The sequence below is a fragment of the Carassius auratus genome, chromosome 19 (genome assembly GCF_003368295.1).
Source record: "Carassius auratus strain Wakin chromosome 19, ASM336829v1, whole genome shotgun sequence".
NCBI lineage: Eukaryota > Metazoa > Chordata > Actinopteri > Cypriniformes > Cyprinidae > Carassius > Carassius auratus.
In genome coordinates this window covers 27,731,173-27,758,465 of record NC_039261.1, presented here as the reverse complement: position 1 = coordinate 27,758,465, position 27,293 = coordinate 27,731,173, and the positions used below count along the sequence as shown (strand labels likewise).

The following is a 27,293-nucleotide window of genomic DNA, read 5'->3' as shown; positions in this document are numbered from 1 at the left end:
TTATAACATTTGATTCAATTTCTGCTTAATCAGTAAAAAGTTGTTGAGGCTTGTTTGAGCTGATTGAGGCTTGTGTCTGGTTTGTGTCTGGAACTTGTCCATAAACGAAGCATTTAGATAAAACAAATTTATGGTATTTAGTAATAAAGAGATAAATAATCAGATTAGGATCACTATTAATGAAAATGAATTAGAAAGAGTAAATCATATAAAATTTCTTGGAGTAATTATTGATTGTAAAATGACATGAAAACCGCATATTTTAAACGTTCAAAAGAAAGTATCAAAAACGATTGCAATTTTGTATAAGTTGCGATGTATTTTGAACAAAAATGCACTACATTTACTTTATAGTTCACTTGTCACACCATACCTAACGTATGGTATTGAAATATGGGGAAATACATATAAAACTAGAACCAATTTAATTTTCCTATTACAAAAGAAGGTTATCAGATTAATTAATTATGCACCTTACAATTCACCAAGTAATTCACTGTTTCTTCAATCAAAAATTTTGAAGTTTTATGACTTAGTTGATTTGTACACGGCAAAGTTTATTTACCAAGTTAAACATAATAAAATTCCTAAATGCTTGCAAATATTATTTACCCAGCGAGAAAGTAATTATAATCTCAGAGGACTATGTATATTTAATCAACCACAAGTACATTCTACATTAAGAGAGCACTGTTTATCAAATAAAGGAGTTAAATTATGGAATAGTTTCTGTAATGAGTTAAAACAAGCCACGTCTATTTTTCAGTTTAAAAATATTTACAAGAGAATAACAATGGAAAAATATTCAACAGAATGAAAATTAATTAAAGCGGCTTGCTTTTGGTGTGGTGGACACTGGTCCACTAATGTGTTAATGTTAATGTTATGAACAGATGTTGTCATTAATGTGTTGCATTTATGATTTTAAAGTTAAGGGCAGGCACAATAAGCTTTAGCTTCTGCCTGCACCAGGTCATTGTGTTTATGTTTTGAATGATTGGATTGAATGATCTGTAAATGACCAAACCGAAATAAATAAATAAAAAATAAATAAAAAAAATCTGCTATTCTGAGAGTTTAGAAATACACTTTTAAATGTGGTATATGGTGACTTTTGGGTCGTATAAAGAAATCCTTCCCCGCAATCCACCCACAGCTCTTAAATTAGATAAGTTAGTTCTGACTTTCAATACAAACCAGGGTGAAATAACAATAACGCGCGCGTTTCAAACCTGTGCTTCCCGTCTCCGGAGTCACGTGTCTGATCAGCTGTTCTGCGGCACATCCGCCTGACTCGCGCGAGAGTGTTTACATGCAGACAGCACGGGGCAGAATGTGCAAACCCGCGTGAAGCATTGCAGGTAAAATATCACCTCATTTTCCCTTACTGCATTGAAACTGCCGTTCGCGATAGTCGGAGTGCTTGACAAAAAAATGAATGCAGCGACATTAAGAGTGTGAAGTGTTGTGCAATGATTAATATCGGAAGTGTGGAGCTGCCAGCCTCGTAAGGCCTTTAGACTCAACATCTCCATCAATAAATCCTACTTTATTGACCGCTTTTTATCAGTTTTCTGATGTAAATCCCAAACAGTAGGCGTCGAGGACATGCATATGAGAAATTCTAACTATCACTTGGAAATTCGTCTTTGATATTTGGGCTGTATGGATGGATGCCTGTAAGTCACAAACTGTATTTCGTTGGTTATGCGGTTGATGTCTTTCCACGTTATGAGATCATTGTCCCATTTTTATGTCCACTTCTGGTTAGGGATTCTTACATCTTGGTTCTCAGATCTGAAAGCTGTAGAATAATAAGCATAGAGTATGACACATTTCCCCTAAAATTCAGAATAATGTGTGACTGATACTGGTTTTCAGTTGATTGGTTCTTAAATTTTTTATTTGGTCTCCGGTTCTAGAGAAATGGTTAGAGCTTTGCTAATAGGTGATAATTATTATGCAGTGACTTGTAAACAATATGATGGCTGATATTATAAATCTATATCTATACTGTAATGTCTGTTCAAACAAATTTAATGCATCAGACATTTGCAACTTATAATTGAGAACATAGATATAACTATTTTCAAACTCCAGGTATTAACTTCAATATTATCTATTTTTGTAATTGGACAAATCAGATGCTGATAATAAAAAAAGAAATATATATATATATATATATATATATGTATATATGTATATGTATATATATTATATGTGTATATATATATGTGTATGTATATATGTATGTGTGTATATATATATATATATATATATATATATATATATATATATATATATATATATGTGTGTGTGTGTGTGTGTGTATTATATGTGTATATATGTGTATGTGTATATATATATATATATATATATATACACACATATACATATGTGTGTGTGTGTGTATATATATTATTATATTACGTGTATAATAATAATATTATTATTATTTTTTTATATATTTTTTTTTAATAAAAGTTATGTAATTTAACAAGTAACTAAAAGTGGGAAAATGACCAGCTGAATTTTAGTGAAACCCTTTCTGAGAATCCATTGAGGATTTGATATTTCATGATTCCTCTTTTTCCTTTTATATTTTTGCTTAATAAGTTTTCTATGTGACATTATAATGTAATTGGGAAGTAGGACAGCATGGTCTTTAGAGGAGTATATGATTCTCTTTGGACCTGAGGCCACAGTGAGAACAACACAAAAAGACTTAACATGGCATCACAAGACCAGCTTGCTGACTGTTTTCACACTTGCACGCGCACACACATGCTCGCACACACACTTAGTGATATTTGAGTTAAATGCCTGTCATGCTGCAGTATTTAATGCATACAAACCAAATCAGATTACAATTAGCTCACAGCCTTTGGTTAATTCTTGTTTAAATAAATTTGTACTCTTTATCCTGTAATATTTCAAGGGTTTCAGGTTATCATTATTTGTGAATACATGCATTTTACAGAACCAGAACATGTGCACACTCTTTTCTTAATTTAGTACCACCCTAATATTATGGCCAAGTTTATTTCTGCACTAATGATAATGTAGGGTTTTTGAGTTCACCCAGTAGCTCATAGAATTTCTACAAGCTACCGTCATGTGATTGGTGCAGGAGCTCTGTTCTGTAATTGGCTGACGAAGTGAAGGCATGCGAGTGTGTTTTGACCTGGTCTGCTTCTGTAACCCTCCTTATTGGTGTGTGCTGCACCCACGGGCGTTTTGATGTAATGAGCTGGGTTTTGTCTCATGGATTATTTTGTGATCCTAAAATTCACAAAATGCTGTTTAGAATAACTTTGTATTTACTAGTCTACAGTAACTTCCCTTTAGCGTGTCCATAATGCAAATGACTTTTTTCCTAGTTGCAGTTACTGTAGTGAGTCGTGTTTTGTTTCGTTTCTTAATTTTGGTTGAGCACCGGTTTCTCACAGTAGTGTTTTTTCAGTTCCTCATTACTTCATCTCAAATGCACACCACTTATTTAAGGATTGCATGTAGTCTTAGTCTTTTTCAATCCTAACGAATGTATTAAAATGGAGACAATGCCATGGTGATCTTAGCTAAAAAAAAATTATATACAAAAATATATTCAGCCCTAATTCTAAACAAGCTTTTCTCCTTGACTATACATGTATATAAGCTCATACAGACACGGATACAAGCAAAGGAACTTTTGGCTTGCATCTGGATCGAGTAATTTCTCCTACCACAGTTATTTGATGCAGTGATAAATATTTATGCATGTTGTGTGTGTGTGTGTGTGTGTGTGTGTGTGTGTGTGCGTGTGCATGCGCATATGTGGATATCTAATAAAAAATGCAAGGATTCATTTGTGGTGTGATTGCATCAGTGCTGCCTTTAGCCTGCAGCTGTGCCAGTAAATGCTGTAGTTGCAATGTTAGAAACAAACTGAACATTAAGGCAATATTTTTATGCCACAACCCAACATCTAATTACAGAGAGCTACTGTATTTTTATTTCTATTTTTACTTGTTTTACTTAATAATCTTTTTGGTGACTGTCTTAGTTGAATTATTTTGTCTGAGGCTGCTGAGGCATATTACAGGTCCAGTTCATTATTATTGTTGTGTTTAGCATATTTTAATCATTATTCATGTGTCTGGCTTTGACTTAATCATACCTCTAGTTGTCCCTGAGGCTTTATGCTAATTTCCAGCACTGTACTTCACTGCAGAGGATTCTGGGATTTCCCACTGTACCACAGCTAATGCATAAATCTAATTGAGCTGGGCCAAGGTGGTCTATAATGCACGGAGAAAGCTATCTGTTAGCTTATGCATTTGAAATCTGCCACTTATGATTTATTAACATTTTTATTTTGACAGAACACAAACTTTTGAATAAGTAGAGAGGGATGCTATTATTACTTTTAATAATAATAATTAATATTATATATTTATTTTATATCATGTTATATAATTGTTACTTTTTATTTGATTAATAATAATTTTTATTTTTATGTTATGTATTTATATTTAAGTAATTATTACTTTATTAGCCTATATTTTATTTTGATTAATAATACAGTTGTTTTTATATTGTTTAATTGTTTATGTAATATATATAATTAAATAATATTTATTTTATTTTATTTAGTTTTCTTTGTACTCTCCCACCCCCACAACGGCAATTTCCTAGGCAGCTTTTCTTCATATATCATCTAATATAACACAGTTATATATAATGCATGAGTTGCGCAGGCTGTCTTTTGGTGTACTGAGATGTTAGATCGGTGTTTATTAGTTCATCTGCATAATTGATTAAGGACGTTTGCTGGAGGTTGTGTGTGTTCAGAACCAAATGCAACCTCATTAAAAACAACAGAATGGATTTAGGTTTAAAAATAGAAGAAAGAAATCCAGACTAGCCTGTTTTTCCACTTTTTAGAGCCTAATGCTGTCACATCAGCTCTGTCTGGCTCTGGATTGTCAGAGCTGGGATATTTTTGGTTTATAAATGTCTGGGAGTCACTTCCAAAGAGTGCTTGGCACCACCAGTGTGTTTGCTCACGCGCCCTCAGTGCTGCAGAACAATTATACCGTGTATATAACAGATCAAATGAGCGCCATTTGGTTGCCTCTTTGTTTCTTTGTTTGAGTCAAGACTGTGTTTTAATTCACTGCACATTGGTTAAATGTTAGCACGGCTGGTTATTCTGGTAAATTAATATAAGTTGCTGTCATGGATTTAGAAACAGTTTGGCTGTGAAATACATTTACATTCTGTGCCAGAACTAGCAGCTAAACTTGGATTTAATTACAAATGGTTTAGACTAAAATGAAACAATGTAATTAATCTAAACAAACCCAATCAGTGTACACTAACCAGACATGATACAAGCTGCTGTGTCTCTGGCATATTGATTTGGGTTTTGTCCTAAACAGTTCTAAAAAGTTGAAGACATTTTGCACTATTTTACATGTGTTTGTTTTCAATGTTAAAGGGATAGTTCACCCAAACAGGAAAATTCTGTCATCGTTTGTTTGTTCACCCTCATGTGTTTCCAAACCTGTGTATTTCTTTCTTCTGTGGAACGTAAATGAAGATAATCTGAGAAATGTTTCTGTTGCCATTGATTTCCATTATATTTTTGTCAATACTGTAGAAGTCAATAGAACCTGAACCCAGGGGTGCATGATAAATATCGGCCGAAAACCACGCTGATAATGAACATGGGTTTGCGCAGTTTGTCAGTTAACAATGGCTCCGTGTAGTAAACGCTGTTCTGTGAGAAATCACACACCTGACGGAATTTACCGCTGATTAGAGAACCGACTGTACTGATGATATGCGCATTAATTATAGGCCGATATTTATCGTGCACACCTACCTGAAACAGTTTGGTTATAAATAAGGCTGGGATAAACAATCATTTTTTAAACGATTAATCTAGCGATTATTTTTTCGATGCATCGATTAATCTAATGATTAATTTTTTCAGACCGATCTCCCCATAAATTGACTACCAACAATTTATACATGTTGATTTACATATCTGAATGAAAAAAACATGAATTCCTTAACATTGCAATATATGTTCATTGCTCTTAAAATTACAATATAAAAGACGGACTAAGAATGCATTACTTTGCACTTGTATAGAGATAGCATTCAATAAAACCTTGAAGCCTTGAAAACACATAGCTTACTGAAACAAGCTTACTGAACACATAGGGCCTAGTTTACTGAAAAAAGTTCTTCTTTCAGATGAAAATAACAACAACTTGATGTCTAGCATTCAATAAAAAGTTCACCCAAAATACTTGTTTAGAGCAATTGAAAGAATACAGTAACCAATGTAAACTTGAGGGCTTTAAGCTAAACCAGAGAGTGCTTTTCCAAAAAAATTAAAAAAAAAAATTAACAGTGGGAGCCAGCAGCCTGTCATGGAGAAAAAGAATCTTCGAATGCTCAACGGTGTTTCGCCCTTTTTCTATCATGTTTAATGATTTTGATTAATATGCACAAGGGAGAGAGAGAGAGCAAGAAGCGCTCGTGTTCTTTGAAGACTGTGAGTGTGCGCGCGCAGCTGGGGCTCTCTCTCGTACGCGCCCTGTCTGGCGCAGAGATCAAATATGGCTTTGACAGCCGTCAAAAAAAAAAAGATCAATGCAGGAAAACCCCTGGATTGGTTATATAATGTTGGACAGAATGTTGATCCGGCCATCGCGTATATTCAGCGCACATAAGGTAAACGTTTTGCAAATGTTTTTTAGAGAAATAAAAACAGGTCGACGAATCGATGCGCATATTTTGCGATATGACCTCGACGCGTTGTCCCAGCCCTAGTTATAAACATTCTTAAAAATAAATTATTTTATGTTCTATACAAGAAAAAAGGTCATGCAGTTTGTATTGTTATGAGGGAGAGTAAATTATGACAGAATGAAAATTTGAGTGGACTGTCCCTTTAAAATATATCATGCTATCTGATGGTTTAATATGCAAAGTCAATTAGAAGTAAACCATTCTTATTGTCAGTTTAGGCTCTGTTGGTTTATTAATTTGTTTTGCTCTGCTGTTTTTGTCAGATTAAAGATTAGTGGACTGTGGTCTCCACTGTGATCAGGCCTATGAGGAGAACCAAGCGAGTGTGACAGTGAGTATCCACACAATACCTGATGTAGTTCCTGTTTCCTACTGTTGAGTGTGGCTTCAGTGGTGAATGTTGATATCACAGTCTTGAGCTCTTCCTCTGTGGTTTTGCAGGACATGCAGCATCCAAACTTCGAAACACGACACCCGCTGCAGCAGGAAGAGCAGGAGACCGGTTACGACCCTCTACAGAACTACAACAGGAACAGAGAGCGTAAGATAACTAATATATCTACATTCCAATTTGAGACCTAACAATGTGAAGAATAGGATTGTATTGCATTTATTTTGATAACTTCTATTGCTATTAACTCATATATATATATACAAACAACACATACTGTAAGAACAAAAAATCGCTCTTATGATCAAAATGATGTGAAAAAACTAGACTTGTAAGTAATTTAGTTATATTTTCCTAAAAGCTCTCCTGCCAGTTGAAGCTCTAAAGTCGTTCACACAGAATCAAAGTCAGGCTTAAACAGAATAAAAAAGGGAACAGTTTCCATTGCACTCACTGTTCACCTGTACTTGATTGTGGCTCATTAGTCTTCTGTTATATTTTCATTTTCTTCTCTTTCACTTGGCATTCTTGTTTTAAAGTGAGTACTAAAACATGGTAATCTAACTAAAAATGAAAAAGACAAGTTTTCTCTAAATGATTTCAGGAATATTGAATTACTTATTTATGAATAATATAAAAATACATCGTAATTATCAGACTTAACTTACCCTACACTTTTAGTGTACCTTTTTTGAAAAAAGTCTCTTATGCTCAGCAAGGCTGCATTAATTTGATCAAAAATACAATTTTTAACTGTAGTAATACTGTTTAATATCACTACAATTTAAAACAACCAAGTTTTTCATTTTAATATGTTTTCAAATATTAAATTCAAATTCTTTCTAATTTACAGATTTTTTGATGAATAGAAAGTTAAAAAGAACTTGATTTTAAATGTAAAATAGACACCCTATTATACTGCACATTATACTGTAAATGTCTGTACTGTCACTTTTGATCATAATTTATTTATAAGTTTATTTCTACAAAAATATTTGAAAGCATGAAAAATGCCATAAGAGACTAACTGAGTTTTGAATTGATTCACAGAAATGAATCAATCTTATTTAACCTAATGTTTATGTGATGTTTAAATCAGTAACACTATTGAAATATCTCTGCCATCATTAAAAGTAGCAAGACAAGGAGGCATTTTGTATTTGATTTGTAAAATTACTATGCTTGTATTATTAATACACAATATACTGCACTATGAAAAAGATGAACTTGTTATCTAAAAGATAATTATTCAGAATTCAGTCATTTCCATATTTAGGTCACAAACTATGATGTCTTAAGACTCTTAACTGTTTGCTCTTTGTTATTTTGTTTCTTTAATTTCAGGAGGATCACTGGATAGTGCTTTTGAGTCCACGTTTCAGTCATACAGGTCATTCATTTTTCCCTTATGTAACAAAGCATCAGAGATCTACTCTGGTTCTCATATGAAACCCACTGCTCTGTGAGGAAGGTATATCTCTATGCTCTAACTTTGTGTTTGACATTTTCTGTACAGAAAGGAGTGGGATAGTTTGTTCCAGAACAGTAACTATCTGGCGCAGATCAGGCAGGCTGGTATTAACGGACAGCTACGGAGCAGCCGATTCCGCAGCGTATGCTGGAAGGTAATGGCTAGCAGACAGTGGAAGACGACAGGTTTACTGCATGAAAACTCTATTCTTGTTGTTATTGGGGTTGGAATGTTACGTGTGCAATTTCTGTGCCAAATGGGGCAGAAACAATTTAGCTTCGTTTTCGTTGGTTCCAGCTTTATCTGGACGTCCTGCCAGAAGATAAGACTCGGTGGATCAGTCGTACCAAGGAGCACAGAGCCCAGTATGAGAAGATCAAGGAGACGGTATGTGTGTGCACACATGTACGTGGCACTCACTTATGTGTCTTCAGAACGTTGTGACACTAAATCATGATTGTTTGTTTTGAACGGCAGCATATTACAAACCCTCGCAAAGCTGCTGGCCAACAGGACCTGGTGGTGAACAACCCACTGTCACAGGATGAAGGGGTGAGAGAACAGCCAAAACCCTAAGAATGGCTGGATCTGTCTATCACTGTTTGATTGACATCTTTTTCTTTCCCTCTGTGTCTTTCTTTAGAGTCTATGGAATAAGTTCTTTCAGGACAAGGAGCTCAGGGCCATGATCAAACAAGATGTTTTACGAACGTAAGTGTGTGTGTGTGAACTATCTGTACAGATACACTACCATATATTCAGTCTTCGGTGTCACATGATCCTTAAGAAATCAGTCTAATATGCTGATTCGGTGCTCAAGAAACTCTTCTCAATGTTGAAAACAGCTGTGCTCCTTAATATTTTAGCAGAAACTGTGATGCATCTTTTCAGGAATCTTTGATTATTTGAAATAGATTTATAAAAAAAAAAAAAAAGTACAACAATGTCGATGTCTTTACTATCACTTTTAATAAATTTAATGTGTCTTTGCTGAGTAAAGGGTTAATTTATTTTAAAATAATAAAACATCTTACTGACCCCAAACCTTTGAATGGTAGTGTATCTTTTTATTTGTAATGTTGTTGTTGTTTTTTTTTCATAAAGAAAGTTTATTTTGGATACTTTTACTTTCATGTTATGTTATGTTATGTTATGTTTTATATTATATTATATTATATTATATTATATTATATTATATTATATTATATTATATTATATTATATTATATTATATTATATTATATTATATTATATTATATTATATTATACGTCTGTTACTCCTTGATTGGCTGCAGGTTTCCAGAGATGCTGTACTTCCAGGAAGAGGATGTCAGGACAAAGCTGACTGATATTCTCTTCTGCTATGCACGAGAGAACGAACAGCTACTCTATAAGCAGGTTTATATCCACTTAACCATTGTGACAGTTTATACTGCCACACCACAACATAACCTGTCAGACTGGCTCAGATGAATGTAATAATAATTTTCCCAATAGCATTCATCTCTCTACATTATCCTTGTTTTTTTTTGCCTCTTTATCCCTCCCTCTCAATCTTTCTACAGGGCATGCATGAGTTACTGGCCCCTATAGTGTTTGTTCTCCACGGTGATCACCAGGCGTTTCAACATGCCAGTGAGACGGCCAATCCCAGGTCTGACCTATTTACCACACAGACAAGACCGTCTGAAGACTTGCTGAAGTTAAAGTTTCCATTTGTTTCTGTGTAATGTTTTGAATCATTATTAATGGAATTTTCAGTTCTTCTTTATATATTTATTTTAAACTGTGTCTTTTCTCATTTGCAGTGAAGAGATGAAAGTCCTTCTGGATCCTAAATTCCATGAGCATGACGCTTAGTAAGTAAATGTCATATAATAACAAATCTTAAACCAAATTTTCACGTCTCTATTTAAATGCATATAGCTGCTAAACACACTTTGCTCAGTCTGTCTTTTTGTTCGTCAATTCTCCCATAGTGCCATGTTTTCACTGCTCATGGAGACAGCAGAACCCTGGTTCAGCAGTTTTGAACGGGAGGTCAGAAAGGTACCAGGAATGATTTTATGTAAAACTTGATATTATGTATTTTGATATATCGGCAACATTGATATTTTGTTAGTGTCTCATTCAAACTTCAATCTTGTCAAGACCATTAATGTTTAATTCTTTCAGGGCAAAGAAGAGATGTTAACCAGCATCCCCTTCGCAAGACCACAGGACTCGGGCCCTTCTGTGGCCATTGTGACCAAAGTCAACCGAATTCAGGACCAGCTACTAAAGAAACATGACATTGAGCTGTACATGCACCTCAACAGACTAGAAATAGCTCCCCAGATTTATGGCATGTGAGTATGAATGGACTATATTACTGTTTTATGATATAAGTTACTATTTGATATAATAATAGTTGTCTTAATTCTAATACAGTTTTTATTATTATTTAAAAATGTAATTACATTATTATTATTTGATTCAATATTATGGTCTTTTATATATATATATATATTGTTATTTAAGCATTATTTCTAAGTGTTAAATATAAACCATGTAGGATTAAACATATGTTGTTGTTTTTTTTGTCACTTTTTTTCTCCCCATCATTCATGAATTCTCTGTGTGTTTGTGGGCAGTCGCTGGGTTCGACTGCTGTTTGGTCGGGAGTTTTCCCTGCAGGATCTGTTGGTGGTCTGGGATGCTCTTTTTGCCGACAGCATCACTTTGGACCTGGTGGATTACGTGTTTGTCGCTATGCTTCTGTACATCAGAGATGCATGTGAGTTCAATTCTCTCATCTGTGCTTCATTCAGAACACAAAACAAGGGAACACAAGATTTATAAGGCCTAAATGCACTTTGAGTGTTCACCTAGTAGCTCTATAGATATCAAGCAATATAAACCCACACATAATATGTCAATAGTGTGTCTAGTCAAATCACATCACTAACTGCTACGTAACCAATCCAAACACAGCAAGTAATGGGATGCAGATTAGTTAGTTGGCTTATGCCTGCTGGCGCTGAACATGTGCCTTTAACAGAGAGCTCTAAAAGAACATTATCAGTTTATTTGAATATGCATCATCCTGTTTTTCATATCATAGTGATCGCTAGTAACTTCCAAACGTGTCTCGGGCTCCTGATGCACTATCCTCCTATTGGAGACATCCACTCTCTGCTGCTGAAAGCACTCTTTCTCAGAGACCCTAAGGTACTGTCATGCACAGTTTCATTCGTAATTTCATTTAAAAAAGTAAATATACAACAAAAAATTATAACACTTAATAAAAAATAAAAAATAAATTTATGAAATTTTAATTTTTAAAAATATATATTTATTTATAATGTACATTTATAATTATTATAGTATAATAATATTTATTAAATGAATGTAGCATGTATTAATGTAATTGGAGTCATAATAATATAATTGTTTTTTATTATTATTATTATTATTAGTTATACTGGAATTATGTACTTATTATTTGCAAAATTGTGTTTTTTGTCCTTTGTCTTTTTATATAACCAGAATAATCCAAGACCTGTAAACTACCAGTTCCAGCAAAACCTTGATTACTACAAAACCCGTGGGGCCGACTTGGTCAACAAGACTCGGTAACTTGTTTTTTTGTACTATATATATATATATATATAATTTTATTGCATGTTAAAGCAAGTTTTTTATTATTCTGAAAGTCCATTGCTCACTGGCTCTGAATACACAAACAGACAAATCAAATTATTAAGGCTAAGCATCAGCATTCACAAACCACTGTCCACTGTTATGCAACAAGCTCGTAATCACGACTTCATAAATCGGAAATAGGAAGTTTCCGAAAGCACGTGAAGACAGCAGAGAAGCACTTGCTCAGCACAGTGGAGTACATTGTTTTGTTAAGTTTGTGGTTTATTATTTTGAGTCGTATGGAACGCGGTAACACACGTCCCTCTCACAAGATATTGCTTTGATCTATCGCTTTTGCCACTCAGAAATATTCACGAAATCATGCACCATGTATCAGAAGATCTGCGCGATTAGCACTCAAACTCACTGATCTATATATAAATGAACCACGCTCTTGACCACCTCTTCCAACCGAGCCAGAGACTACTAAATGAAATGATCACACTAGACAAAAGCACCAGGCTTTGGGAGTTAAGATTGCCAAGTGTGAGCACACCCTAATTATTCTCCCGCATCTCACACACACGAGTCTCTACTTCTGCTGCGATTGGTCAAACTGCCTCATGGACGGCCTTGGCCAATGAAAGCTGCCATAGATTCCAGGTCTGACTACGCAAGACTAATAGCTAGGTATTTGTTATAATGATCGAAGCTTTGAGTCTGGACCCTGGGCATAACTTGGTTTTCTTTAACAAACTAAAATATTTTCTGTACAAAAAGTTTAATGTCCTGGCCGTGACACATAGCTATTTTTTTTTTAATTTATTTAATTACAAATCTTTACTGTTATAAGTTAAGATTTACAAGAAATATTTTAACTGCTACAATACTGCTGTACAAAAGCACCTTATTTGTTTAAAGTGTTTTAAAACCATTGCACTTTTGTTCATATAGCAATACTTTTGAATTAATTATTAGTTTTGTGCTTAACATTGTGATTAATTGCGATTTAATCACAGACAATAATGCGATTGATCACAAATAAATAATTTAATAGTTGCCCAAAATATATATATTTACCTTTATTTATATAGCGCTTTAAACAAAATAGATTGTGTCAAAGCAACATTCATTAGGAAAACAGTGTGTCAATTATGCAAAATGACAATTAAAGGCAGTTCATCATTGAATTCCGTGATGTCATCATCCAGCTCAGTTCAGTTTAAATGGTATCTGTGCAATCAAGTCAGCGATATCGCTGTAAATAAAGTGTCGCCAACTAAGCAAGCCAGAGGAATAATACTATATTCATAAAGTATTAAACATATATCCACAGTACATTTATAATATTCAATTTTTTTCTTTTTCTCCAGGGCCAGCACTAAAGTAGCACCTCTCAACATTAATAAAGTATCCAGTTCTCTTCTTAATTTTGGCCGGAAGCTCATCGCGCCAATGGGAGGTGTCTCCAGCGGCATTTCGCCAATTAACAGTGAGGTGATATCAGCTCCTCCCCCTCAAGCTCCTGTGCCACACCCATTGGCCGAGCCTTCACCATGCACTGCCCCCTCCAACACGCAGATAAAATCACAGCTATTTCCGCAAACGCATCATCAGCACCGGTTGCTGAAGTCTGAAAGTATGCCGGTGCACCTCAGCAAAGGTGAGCACTGGCATAAACACATCTTTTTGACACTGTTTGCTTATGGATTGTATTTATTTTACCCGTATACCTCCTTAAGTTATTAGTTACCTCAGTGTGCATGGATTATGATGTGAATGTGTACATGCATGTTCTCAGGCACAGGTACATGTGACAGAATAGGTGTGTGCTGTAGCCTTACTCTGCTGTTTGTTAGATGTAGGTTCTTGTGGAGCTTCTCAGATATCTCTCCCTGCCCAGATTCACTCTGATACCCCAGGTAACTGCTGCCATGTGTGCTGTAAAATAAATGCAATTTTATTTGATTTTTTTTTTTGTGACATGTCTGTGTTCAAATAAATTTGGTGTAATCATGTATTTCATAATGAGTCTTTTCACCAGGTTTTTTTCAGTACGTTTAATCAAAAAGAAAAAAAAATCTGTATTGGTATTACATAAGGCTATTTTAAATTTAATTATGTAATCAAATGAAATATTTAACCACCGTTTAAAAGTTTGAGGTCAGAAGAATTTTTTTTCTTTTTGAAAGTTTATTATGTTCACCAAGACTGCCTTTGTTTGAAAAATTCAGTACTATTTTGAAATAGTATTAGATTTTAAAATATTTGAAAAATTTCAGCAGCCATTACTCCAGTATTCAGTGTCAAATGATCTTTCGGAAATCTTTCTGATTTGGTGCTCAAGAGCCATTATTATTACTCTCAGTGTTGAAAACAGTTTTGCTTATAATATTTTTGTGGAAATAGTGATACATCTGTATTATGCTCTCTTTGATGAATAGAAAGTTTAAAAACACTCTTTTATACAGTTTTAAATATTTTTACTGTCACTTTTGACCAAACTAATCCATACTCGTTGAATAAAAGTATTAATTTCTTTAAAAAATAATACTGAGCCCAGACCATATTTCTTATAATAATATGTCTTAGAAGATTCAGTGGGAATATGAGGGAATATGTCTTAAGAGAATAATGTCTTATAAGATTCAAGCGGGGAAGTCGTGGCCTATTGGTTAGAGAGTTTGACTCCTAACCCTAGGGTTGCGTGTTCGAGTCTCAGGCAGGCAATACCATGACTGAGGTGCCCTTGAGCAAGGCACCGAACCCCCAACTGCTCCCCGGGCACTGTAGCATAAATGGCTGCCCACTGCTCCGGGTGTGTGTTCACAGTGTGTGTGTGTGTGTGTGTGCACTTTGGATTGGTTAAATGCAGAGCACAAATTTTGAGAATGGGTCACCACACTTGGTTGTATGTCACGTCACGTTATAAGTCATCTTCGTAGTAGGATCCCACAAGTGAGATCCTGCTTTGTTTTTTTGTCTTGTCTTTTGTCGTTTTTTTTTTTAATTAATGGTTGATTTGCTGCATGCTATGTGATTATCTCCAACTCTTTGTGCTTACTGTATGTTTTGTTGAAATTTTTCTGTAACATTTGATGTTGCTGTCTGATATGACTGCTCTTTAAATGTCTACCTTACAGGCCACACCTCCAGGACAGTTAGCTCCTCCCCTAGCACTGAGAGTTTGTCTGGTGGGCGGGATCATGCAATGTCTTCCCCTCCTCTGTCGGTGTCCAGGGGCCGAGACTCCAGCACATCATCTCCTCCCCCCTCTGCCACAAAGAAAGACTCTTTCCTTAATATCAGTCGCTCGCGGTCCCACAGTAAAACCATAAATAAGAAGGATGTGGTAAGCATGTTTACTCTTCAACTTTACCGTTTGCATTCCCAGCCTCTGATTTTTTTTTTTTGTCTATTTTTTATTTTCATAAAGCATATGAATTACTAGGATATCATAAACTAGATCCTGATTTAGTTGAATTTGTATGTCCTATATGTATGCTAATTTATGTATATGTATTTTTACACACAGGAGGAGTTGGAGGCCCAGGTCTCATTCTTACAGGGTCAGATTAATGACCTAGAGGCCATGAGTAAATATTGTGCCAAGATGATGAACATGCACATAGGTGAGTTATCAGTTGTCTTTGCACTAAACAAAGGCTGGTGATGGAATCATAACGATTGTGCTATGATTGACGGACAGGCAAAATTCAAGATGTGATACTGCAGGAGCATCTGGAGAAGGAAGATGAGGTTCTAGTGTCACTTGCTGGACTAAAACAGGTATAAATCAGGTCTCTGCTTTGCTAAAAAAAAAAAAAATTGGTTTGGTTAATGATATGTAGATTAATACTAAATATACATTTTCATTTTGTTCATTTATTTGTTTATTGGTAAGTACCCATGTAACAAGTACACAGACCCATTCGGATGGATACAAAATCTATTAGACATCTTTTAGCTCTAATATTAAATTTAGGACAACGTTAATTTTTTTACGCATTTCACGAATGCGCAGTGTGACAAATTATTCAGGTCAGGAAAGTCTCGTCGATCTCTGAATTCTCAAGAAACAGCGGCGAGCGCCGCGACGAAAACACAGAAGAAGCTTAAGGTTTTACCCCAGTTACTTGCAAATACATTCATGCCAAGCTCGATAAACAGAGACGACTTTGGTAGCTGATACGCTGGAGCTTCTTCCTGTTATAGCGTCCTGTGTTTCACACTGCGCATGCGCAGAACGCCTACATGCAATGCAGCGAAAATTACAGCTGTTTGAAAAAGCATATGCATTTTTACTTGGTTTTACTGGCACTTGAAGCCTTCAGAACGGGAAAATATTGATCCTAAAGTATTGTGGCAGAGCAAATGAACACCTCCCAAAAACAAGAGTGCCCAGAGTGCTGGTTATGTGATGGTGGCGCATGTTTGTGTTTCTGAGTTCATTCTTTCGAGTTTCTCTATGCATAATTTCATAGATATGTGGCTATATTTAACCACTGGTTTACCTAAAACTCTTACACTATCTGTAGTTAAATGGCATGGTTTGATATAGTGCTCAGGTAAATTTGATCTAAGTAAATGTTAAACTTTTGAAATTCAGAAAAAAAGAACACATATTGATGAATCAATACATGAAAATTATGTATCTGTGTCCTGTTATTTATCTTTTGGTATGCATTTCAGAATAAAAAATGGTTAGGATTCAGGTGTAATTGCAAAAAGTTATTAATCCTGATTAATCCACTGAAAATTCTGATTAATTTGATTTAAAAAATTTATCATTTGACAGCCCTTATTATATTATATCAAATTTTTCCGTATTGTTCCCAGATTAAGGACATCCTGAAGGGGGCTCTCCGTTTCAACCAGAGCGAGCTGGAGTTAGAGGAGAATGAGATCACCATAGCAGATGATCACTACTGCTCTAGCCAGTATAGCACACTAAAGGACCAGAGTGATCCAGACAATTTGTCTGAAGACACAGCTGGTTCTACTATCATACAGCAGAAGACACCAGAGCAGAGCAACCACCAGGAAGGAGACGTGGTAGCCGAGATAGAAGAGGACGAGCAGGAGGAGGAAAAGGTCTTGACAACTGAGAACATCGCCACAGTACCAGAGCCACAGGTCAGAGAGGATTACACGACTTTTTCTGTCGGAGCAAGAACACTTTCTAGAAATGTATTTATAGGTTTTACTTCAGTACACCAAGATTAAAGTTTTCTCTGTTTATATATATTGGAGGAAGTCAAATAAAAAAAATGTATGACCATACAAGATGAAAATAAATCTTTATAAAAAATTGTCTTTTTTTTATCAGATAAATTTAGTACAACAAATGATCCATGAATACTTTTGATTTCATTTGTGTTACATAATGAGATGTGGGAAAATTCCTTAATTGTTATGGAATAATAATAATGAGCAGTCTTAATTTACTTTATGCAAAATGGGATTTGTATGGGGTTAGCACAGATTTTTTTGTTTTATTTTTTATAGTATAAATATACCGTTATAGTATTCATGAATATTTTTAATTAGCTTTTATGTTTATATATTCATTATTTTAATCATTTTAAATATTTATATTTACTACTGTTTTTTATTTGGTTTAAGTTGCCAATGCAGACTTTCTTATTTTTGTTTTTCATCAAATATTTATATTTAATTTCAGCTTTATTTCAGTAGTATTTTGTTTATTTTAATAGTTTAACAGTTTTATAAAAATTTTAGCATTGGTTTGAATTACACAATATGCTGACAAATTGATTGTATTTATCGATGTCTGCCAAATAAAGCCCCCAAATGATAATGCAATTCACCCAAACTTACAATCGTTAATACACCATTTGTATTTACTTTGTATCTAAGGCCACTGAAGGGAGAAACTGGGACGACTACATCTTGGTCTTGCAGGATGATGAGCCATCTGAGAGTGAAGAGCAAAGCATAACCACCACAGCTCCACTCTTTAAGCACGTACAAGGCTTAAACAAGGTGGATTTTCAAGACCCTCTGATGGGGACCACATCGGGGTCCTCCAGTCCAGATGACAGCAGCACTCACAGCAAGGACTCTGATTTCACTATTGTTAATCCTACTGACGTTTGAACTTGGATTCCCCCTAAATTTGACTGGACCCATCTTCAACACTTAAGAAACTCTGCTGGATGTTTGCACATATGAACTGATTGCCCCATGTGCTCAATGCCCCATAACTGAATTTTTCTTTTCCCCCACCCCCAAATATAAGACCCAATACCATGGATCCTTTGCTCCGTTGCCAAAATGTCGAATCCAAAGCCATAAAAAGCAGCCTCAACTCAAATGAGATTCTCCAGTCTGTAATTTTCTTTGAAAATGCCCTTACGGCTGAAAGTTTTGGACATCACGTTTTATGTGGAAAACCTATATTTGTTTTCTCCTAAATCAATATCCTGTGAAATGCATTTAACACACTCTCTGCCTCAGATAAAAGCTGTATTTGCTACAGTTCTCCCTCTATCTCGGTCTTTGTCCTTTTTTTTTTTTTGGAGTACTACTGCTAGTGTTGTATGATAAAGGTGTGACACGGACAGGTGCTTAATCTAGAAGTAGAGCGCTTTAGTATCAATATGCTCATTCACTCACTCGTCTTTACTGATTTCCCATGAACCAGTGCCTGAACGGTTGTTCATTTTTGTCTGTATTTTCTTTTCTTTTTTTAGATTTTCCTATTTTAGTTCATAGACCAAAACATAGTCATTTGTTAAATTATGGATTTTTTTTCTCCATATTTGTCATTATTTTTAAGCCGATGACATGTGAAACTTTTATGTTATAGTATTTCTCTGATGTCAGTAGCCTCATTTTTGTCTTGGCTCCCGTGGTAACTGTGTATTGTCTTGCACATGACACAAGGGATGTTTCTAATACTGATATCCTATTAACTCTGGATGAATAAAAAGCATTACTCTTGTCTAATCCAAAGCTTTGTGCATGCTACACTTTCCTTATACCCTGGTGTTATTTTTGGTCAATTATTTCCCTTTTCTGTGGAGATAATGATTTTCCTTACACAACCTAAATATAGTCAACCAGTAGAGAGTAGGTGAGTTGTTTTTTAGGCACATGACCTAAAATTCAGTCCAAATACTGTATGTAGCTCATTATTTTCAAACGCGCCATCTAGCGGCCAGTTATTGCTATAGTAAGATTGTCTCCTCAATAAATTAACTAGTACTTCATCAAATCGGTCGTAAAATTCTGACTGTTTTACAAACAAAAAAAATTTTTTTTGCATTTAAAAAGCCTATAAATTTCGCAGTATGTTTTTAAGGTCCTCCCTGGTGCATCTTTCGTGCGATCAGTTAATTAAATTCATTTAGACTCTACCAAATCTGTCATCTTATTTTAGAAATAATTACAATCTATAATGCTTGAGCTCTGACCGATTCACGATTCACGAAAAATGAATGTTATTCACAGTATTAATAACTTTAAAATTCGCCTTATTTGGTGTTTATTTTCCAATTAGGACTGTGAATGGGTGTGGCGCTTTAATGCAACTCCTCCAGCCAGAGGCACAGACCCAACGAGCAGCTCACTTCATTAATTTATTTTGCCATTTTAATTGTTTTAGATATGGTAAGTAACAAAAGTAGTAATATTATCAGATAACTTAATCTCTCAGGCACCATCTATAAAGTTAGCTGTTATTAATAGCGAGGTTATCTCTGTAAAAAGTTCGCGCGGCAAAACTCGCCATCAGATGAGATCAGACCGTCGGCCATTAACTTAAATTATGTAACGTTAAGGTTACATCTGTCAGGATAGCACAAATGTTAGTCCAATTAACTAATTTAATGCTAAATGCCCAGATTGCTTAATGAAGAAACATGAAAGATCGTGTTGGAAATCGAGCCGGTATCGGCCTTGTGCGTGTCGAGAAGTTTGAAACTTTTCATTTAAGTTAACTTAAGTTAATATCTCGGCTGACCTTGGGGTGTATTTTTTATGGAGTAAGTACGTTAATGTAACAAAACGTGTGGCCTTACTTCAAATCTAAGATGTATCAGGGCGTTCAGTTACCCCTGTGCCTCATATGTGGATTGTATTCAAAGGTAACGTTAATTGTATTTTAAATTTCAGAAATGTGTGGATGTCACTTGTTTTTGAAGGCCTAGATGAACATGATACGTGTTCATTGTCTTGTTAATAATGTGTATTGATATAAATCCGAAACTGTTGTGCAATACATACAGGATATCCAGAAGCACCGTCAGGGCTTTCCGTCCTCTCTGAAGTTGTCTAACGGTTATATTTTACCTGAGGGCAAGATGACGCCCAACACACTGTTCGTCGGCGGGATTGACATGAAGGTAACGTTAATGCATGTCATGTGGCCTCGCATGTTCAAACTGGTCCAGTACATTTCTAAACTCTACTTACAATGCATAGTTTCTAATTCTAAAAGTATTAGGACACCCCCCTTCTTTAGAACAGAAAAAGGCATTAACAAAACTGTGGCAACAAAGATGGAAATATAATATAACAACAGTTTTGGAAGTGTCTAAAATGACTGCTGTACTAGTGATTTAAAGTCACTAGAGAGATGTTCAGCTGGGACCAAGACTTGGATTTGTGCAGACTAGTCGAGCTCTTCCAAACTAAATCTTTCTTAACCTTGCCTTATACACAGAGTAGGGTTGGGTATCGATTGGGTTTTATTCGATACTGGTACAATTCCGATACTTTTAAAACGGTACTGATGCCTGAATAGATACTTCTTTAGAAATAAATAAATAAATACAATTTAAAAAGCCTAAAAAGGATAACATTAAAGAACATTACAATTTTTTTTAAAATAAATCCATAGCATTCACATGCTCCTTGGATACTCTCATTTCCCAAGCTTCACTTACTCTAAGGCTAATAAATGTATTTCATGATCTGGGTCATTATTTAATACAAAACCACACATAATGTTTCTACTGTTTCTCAGTCAATCACTCTGATATTTAGTTAAATGAGTGCTCTCTGTCACTGTCTTTAATCAGTTCTTTGAGTGACCGTATGGTCATTCCTTATAAAGTAGTAACAATGTCATTTGTAAAGTAGCCTACAGTCTTAGGCACATTAGTATTTTCACCCCAAAAAAGGGGTTCAGGCCAGTTATTTATATCTTTTGCTTTAGTATTTCAGTAGGAAATATCACTTTACATTTCCAAACATTCATTTTGCCATTATTTTTAATAATATTCTAGTGAGATTGTTGAATGCACATGCAGTCTGACAGCAGACTGCCTAAGACTAACTTTTGCTCAGTAGCGTATGTATAAAGTATGTATAATTAGATTAAGTGTATTTAAATAAGTATAATTAAAGTATGCATTCATATGTGTTAAGGTCCCTCGTGACCTTTTGTAAACTGTATTTATGACAAAGAACTGCACAGATCCAGATATTCTAACAATCTATCGATGAAAACACATCTCGTGTCCTCTGTTTCTGTTTGAGTCTCCTCGTTCTGCTCCGTGTGGTCTGTCGATTCAGGAGCGTGCTGAAAGACGGAGAGAAGTACTGGTGGGTGAAACTGCGAAATTTGGTATCTATCCAATACCAAATACATATCAGTATTGCCGATACCAGTACGATACTTTTTACTGAAAAAAATGTACTTTTGTGTAGGGAAGAGCAGTATGTCATTATTTCTGAAGTGAATAAATGATCAATTCTTTAGGCAATATATTTTTATTAATGTATTGAAGTCCACAAAATTATTAGTTATTAGGCACTGTAGAATGAATTCTTCACATCCTCTGTCTCTTTGCCGGGGGTCTGGAAGTGGATGGATTTCGCTCCTCATTTCTTCATTTTTGTAGCTCAGCATTTTCCTTGTCATGTGTTTTTAAGTGTTTGTATAGGTTTTTAGTGTTGCCACAGTATCGAGTGCTCTTTTTACCAAATCACAAGTTGCAGTATTATCATTTAGTGCCATAAAATAGCTCCACACAACGCTTCTCTTCCATCCTGATCTCTCATTCAATGTGCTATCAGCTTCCCTCACTCAGTTCGCTGCTCCTCGGCGTGTTGTGTCATTGAGTCACGTGACGACACAACAGTGAATCATAGCAGAGCAGCAGGAGGGGGAGGAGTAGCAAAGTGGGCCAGGATGTGAAAGTGTTTGCTCAGGATTGTAGAGGTAGAAGACATGAGCAAAGTATAACGAACATAGAGGAAATATATTTAAATTAAAATATTGATTTAATTATAATTGTATCGATCTAATACCAATACCAGTGTTGGCATCGATTACTATCGATATTTAGATCGATCCGCCCACCCCTAGAGAGAAGATAGATCTGCCGATGTTTTTATATGACATTTAAGCGGACTGACTCTGAGACTATCGCAAATTTGTGTACGGTTTACGAAGCCCCGCTAAAAAAGCCTAGTGATGCCCATGCTTCGTGTGTACATTTCGGAGAACCAAGACAAATATTTAAATCGATCGTTCAGGCATTTAAGAGGCACTGAAATCTGCGTGCTGGTTCAGTTCGGTGCGGTGCATACCGGTGCCATATTGGTACCGGGTTTCGGTACCCAACCCTAACACAGAAGTGTTCTCATGTTAGAATAGAAAAGGGTCCTGTCCAAATTCTTGCTATAAAATTAGAAGCACACAATTCCCTAACATATCATTATATGCTATATGCTATATGCTTATAAGATTTATACTCATGAAAATGACTAAAGTAGTCAAACCTGTTCATTAGAAGAGGGTGAGCCAGTAGTTTTGTCCATATAGTGTATCTACTCCCCAAACTGGCACTTTTTCCATCAGGTGGATGAGAACGAGATCAGAGAGTTCTTCGCCAAGTACGGGTCTGTAAAAGAAGTGAAAATCATCACTTATCGAGGAGGAATATGCAAAGGGTGAGTGAGAGTTCTAATTCGCCCTGCTGGGCAAAAAAATAATATTTGTGTTTAAAATCCTTTAAAAAAAAACGCCTGCTAAATCAACTTTCATGGCTTGGATACCAGCTAAGACCAGAAAACAAGCTTAAACTGTTGTTTAAGAGTTATTTTCTGATAGGTCATTCAAAGTCTATTGTATAAACTTGTATATAGCATTTTCCTTATTTTCTGAACTCATTTAATTTGAATCAAGTTTTTCCACATGATCACAATTGTGCGTTGTATCAAAGTGTCTAAAAATGCTTCTTTGGTCATTAACTGTCATTCCATTCAAAGAAAGTAATTCTAGATGAGTAAATGATGACAGAATTGTCATTTGTTGTGTAAACTATCCTTTTATAGAATATTTCTTGGAAACCGCTTTAAAAAATGTCTTTACCTGCCATCTCTGATTAGTTGTACATCTTCTTTCTCACAGGTACGGTTTTGTTTATTTCAGTGAGGATGTTGATATCCAGACTATCGTTGATGTAAGGTCACTTTTACTTGTCTGTGACAGTCTTCTCTCTTTCTCATCTTGGTGTTGAAGTTATAAGGGCATCTTAACGTCTTGTACTACTACAATTCTTCTACAGCAGCCGATCAGTTTTAAAGGGAAGAAGCTCAAACTGGGACCTGCCATCATGAAAGAGCGAAATTCTCGTGAGTCCTTGCACTTCACTGTCTCTTTAACCTGTGCAAAAAGCATTTTTAATCTGATTGGAGACAGTTGTACTTATAAACTTTCAATTTCAAGGCATTTTTGCCTCAGATCTTTTTAAATAACTTGTGCAATAATATAGTTTTCTTGTGTAATTCCATTAGTTAATGTGTTGGAATCTTGTTTCCAGGTTCCGTGTGCTCTCCAATGATGGGTCCATCGCAGTGGATAAGCCCCAGCCCATATGTGTACTGCAGCTGCTGTCCCTCAGGCCTGGCCCCACCCTCAGGCCTGGCCCCGCCCTCACCTGTCTTCAATGGAGGGAATCAGTACATGCAGGTAGCTATACGTTCATACAGACCCTGATGCACTGCATATTAAGATCATGTGAAGAAAAAATTTTGCACGTTCCAAAGATTGTAAAATATCATCTGTTTTCCTGTATGCCTGTCTCTTCATAGCCTTACACATACTCCAGTCCTCCAGGATTTATTGTCCCACAGGTGCCCATGAACTATGCACAGACCACATATGCATACCAGGTACAGTCACACAGAAGCACACATTCTTTTCTGGATGTAATAGTGATTGACCATTGTGGGGGTTTTTGTTTGTATGTATCAGTATCCCGTGCCACAGTGGTGTGGAGAGCAGAGGACGAGGCTTGTCAATCAGGTCAGCTCCACTCCCCTTTTTTTCTCGGTTGGTAAATAAGGAACTGAGTATAATAGTTTGAACTTGGATTGTTTGAGATTGCATCACACAATGCTGTGTTAACAAGAAAAAAAAAATGTTTTATTCAAAAGTTTGCAGTCAGTAAGGCTTTTGAACTAAACTGATCACAAGTGACCGTAAATAATTTCTAATGTTACAGAAGATTTCTATTTAAAACAAATGCTGTTCTTTTCAAACATTAATCAAGAATTCATTGTTTTCACACAAATATTACGTTTTTAATAATTATAGAAATAAATGTTTCTTGAGCACCAAACTGGCTTATTAGAATGATATCTCTGGGATCTTGTGACAATTAAAACCAAGCCATCATGGGAATAAATTTTTATTTTCAAATAAAATTTTATTTTAAACCAAAATAATATTACAAAGTAGGACTGTTTTAAATTTAACAAAAATGCTGCATTGTTAAAATAAAACATTTCTTTTAAAACCCTGAGTAATCATACTGTCCTCTTATCCTTGGAGATGCACTGATATATTGTAATTGCTTCCAGTATAATTTGAACAAAGATGTTAACCACTTTAGTTTGCCCAGTGTTCTTGCCCTACCCATTAAATTAAATTGAGAAGAGGGTGTAAGCTAGTCCAAAAACAGTAGCCTCTAGCATTTTAATAATGTCAGTGCAGTGTAGCAATAAGCACAGGCTTTATTTTTGTCTGCGCTACAATTCCTAAGGTCAGAGATTTGCTAAAATGCTCTGCAATCAGGTTTTTATTGTTGTTGTTTTTTTTTATGTTTGATTTGTGGCTGAAAAGTTAACTTGGTTTTTTCTTACATTTTTTCATTAGTATTATTACTTTGAGGACATTTTATGTAAAATAGCAATATCAATGTCAAGTTAAAAAAAACTTATTTTAGCAAGATGTTGTGAAAGTGAAACTTGATTCAAAATGAAACCATGAAAGATTAGTGATGTGAACTCTGGAAGTGAACCAGATCCACTATCATAGTTTGTTTTCATGACTTGCACGAGTGTGAAGGGTAGCTCTGAGCAGCTACCTCAGAACATGATCTTTGTCATGATACATGTCAATCACAATGTGCCACAAGACCCATATTACCCACATTACATTGGATTGTTTTGCTGTGGGTGGCCTTTAGATGGCAGTGCTGGCTTAATATGATAATTGCAGACTGAAGGGAAAAAGTATACTAAAATTGAAAGGCTCATCAATATAAGAAGAGTGTATGTGTGATTCTCTTTCAGAACTATGTGGATTGCGGAGTCCAGACTTTGCTAACCCTTCTGTAGCCTTCCGCACTAGCGCAGACTCCTTTTCTTGGTAAGTTTATGTGCACCTTAAATGAAGATACAGTCTTATACTAGTCTCGAGACACTTTCAGAGTTTCCTTTTGTTCTTTTGTCTTAGTGTAGAATCTTATTGAAGCAGAGGAGAACAACTTGATGGAGATCAAGCAATGAACTTCATTGTGCTTTCAAACACCTTTGCAGATAGGGTCAGCCTGGGTGTGAGGTGAAGGTGTATATTGAGGGGATGACCTTTCTGATCATACTGTAACCTAATTCCTTGCACATCCACAAACTGAAACATTTGACAAGCATGGTTTGCTTTGACTTATTCCATCCATTTATTTGTATTGTCTGTGTTTTTCTTTTTGTCATGGCCAACTATCTTTAAAGACACTTTTAAGCTCACAAATACATATTTATATTTTACGTTTGCTTATTTTAAAGTTTTGAATCACTGTTGGTGATGCACTGTATGCATCTAGGTAACTGTTCTGACTGTTCAGTCTGTTGTTTTAAACCAATGTTCGTTTGTTTACTTATTTAGGCTGGGGGGTGTTCACGGTTAAACTAGTTTTATTTTGGGGTTTTCACATTCAGGGCACATGTTTGGTTATTGAGCACCAGGGTACAGAGGCTTCCCTCACTTTTTTTTTTACACTAAATCTGCTTTCATCGGTCATTATCACTGTACTTCCATAACTTCATTAATGCTTTTTTTTTTTTTTCTTTGTTGGTGCAGTTAAGAGATTTAAATAAGATCATTGCATTAATTCTAAAATTATAATAAAAATTTTACTGAGCCCTGTAAGTCACAGCAGGTCACAGGATGGTTGGCTTGTTAAAAATTATACCGATGATGGAATATTGATATCACTGTGAACACACTCAAGCTGCATTTTTCTATTTATCCCAGCACTATTTCACACCAGTTCACTGAGTTTTGTTTTATAGGTTTGCAATGTTCTGGGTATTGAACTGAACACAAAGCTCTCTCATTTAATCCAGTGTTACAACACTGTTCCTAGAGGTTTGGTTCTTGTAGGGGGGCTTTGATTTATTAACTGTAGCTTATTCATCTAATACTTTTAGAAACCAACTCGTGACTGACTTGTATTGGAGTGTTTTATTTCCTCACTTCCCATGGCTTCATGGGAGTTGTGGTCTGTATTGTACCATAGTCTGAGAGCTTCTAATCACTGTACTCCGGGTTTGCTTTGTGTATATATATATTTTGGATTTTGATGTTGGCTTCTTTTTTTGTTATTAATAAAATAAAAGTTGAATAAACTTACTCTTGCTTTAAGGTTGCCTTTTTATTATTTAATACCTTTTTTATGTTTGTGGGTTACTTTTTTTTATTGTTATTGGAACTCAATGAAACTTAAAGGATTTAAAGGGTGAA

General features: G+C 35.3%; 2 protein-coding genes across 7 annotated transcripts; both read left to right on the top strand.

Moving 5' to 3' along the window:
* Positions 1-1,237: 1,237 nt before the first annotated feature.
* On the top strand, positions 1,238-19,270 carry tbc1d5 (TBC1 domain family, member 5). 4 transcript variants are annotated; one of them, XM_026289957.1, is made up of 23 exons: positions 1,239-1,361; positions 7,071-7,138; positions 7,249-7,348; positions 8,543-8,588; positions 8,715-8,823; positions 8,967-9,056; positions 9,147-9,221; positions 9,313-9,380; positions 9,964-10,066; positions 10,234-10,394; positions 10,477-10,527; positions 10,648-10,717; positions 10,844-11,016; positions 11,302-11,444; positions 11,772-11,878; positions 12,197-12,282; positions 13,666-13,955; positions 14,152-14,214; positions 15,436-15,644; positions 15,828-15,924; positions 16,002-16,081; positions 17,132-17,428; positions 18,173-19,270. In XM_026289957.1, the coding sequence occupies exons 3-23, from the start codon at positions 7,252-7,254 to the stop codon at positions 18,410-18,412; spliced, it is 2,655 nt and encodes an 884-aa protein (XP_026145742.1). In that variant the 5' UTR covers positions 1,239-1,361; positions 7,071-7,138; positions 7,249-7,251; the 3' UTR covers positions 18,413-19,270. The 4 variants fall into 4 exon arrangements, with proteins under 4 accessions (XP_026145744.1, XP_026145742.1, XP_026145746.1 ...); XM_026289960.1 differs by having other exon boundaries at positions 1,240-1,361; positions 10,234-10,322; positions 18,173-18,412; XM_026289959.1 differs by lacking the exon at positions 14,152-14,214 and having other exon boundaries at positions 1,238-1,361.
* Positions 19,271-19,824: 554 nt separating this feature from the next.
* On the top strand, positions 19,825-27,161 carry LOC113120087 (deleted in azoospermia-like). 3 transcript variants are annotated; one of them, XM_026289956.1, is made up of 10 exons: positions 19,825-19,927; positions 20,545-20,661; positions 23,127-23,218; positions 23,679-23,730; positions 23,836-23,902; positions 24,091-24,239; positions 24,362-24,442; positions 24,525-24,575; positions 25,847-25,922; positions 26,010-27,161. In XM_026289956.1, exons 1-9 carry the CDS (start codon positions 19,925-19,927, stop codon positions 25,889-25,891), a joined length of 657 nt encoding a protein of 218 aa, XP_026145741.1. In that variant the 5' UTR covers positions 19,825-19,924; the 3' UTR covers positions 25,892-25,922; positions 26,010-27,161. The 3 variants fall into 3 exon arrangements, with proteins under 3 accessions (XP_026145741.1, XP_026145740.1, XP_026145739.1); XM_026289955.1 differs by lacking the exon at positions 19,825-19,927 and adding an exon at positions 20,013-20,403 and having other exon boundaries at positions 26,015-27,161; XM_026289954.1 differs by lacking the exon at positions 19,825-19,927 and adding an exon at positions 20,013-20,403.
* The last annotated feature ends 132 nt before the right edge of the window (positions 27,162-27,293 follow it).

What these genes read in the sequence shown, in the direction of transcription:
- LOC113120087 (XM_026289955.1), top strand. Translation starts at nt 20,350, where the DNA reads ATGTATCAGGGCGTTCAGTTACCCCTGTGCCTCATATGTGGATTGTAT. An exon ending in TCGGCGGGATTGACATGAAG is followed by an intron (nt 20,662 to 23,126) that starts GTAACGTTAATG and finishes TTTTTCCATCAG; the next exon opens with GTGGATGAGAACGAGATCAG. An exon ending in CATGAAAGAGCGAAATTCTC is followed by an intron (nt 23,903 to 24,090) that starts GTGAGTCCTTGC and finishes TCTTGTTTCCAG; the next exon opens with GTTCCGTGTGCTCTCCAATG.
- tbc1d5 (XM_026289957.1), top strand. Translation starts at nt 7,252, where the DNA reads ATGCAGCATCCAAACTTCGAAACACGACACCCGCTGCAGCAGGAAGAG. An exon ending in AAGTTTCCATTTGTTTCTGT is followed by an intron (nt 10,395 to 10,476) that starts GTAATGTTTTGA and finishes TCTCATTTGCAG; the next exon opens with TGAAGAGATGAAAGTCCTTC. An exon ending in GATTCACTCTGATACCCCAG is followed by an intron (nt 14,215 to 15,435) that starts GTAACTGCTGCC and finishes TCTACCTTACAG; the next exon opens with GCCACACCTCCAGGACAGTT.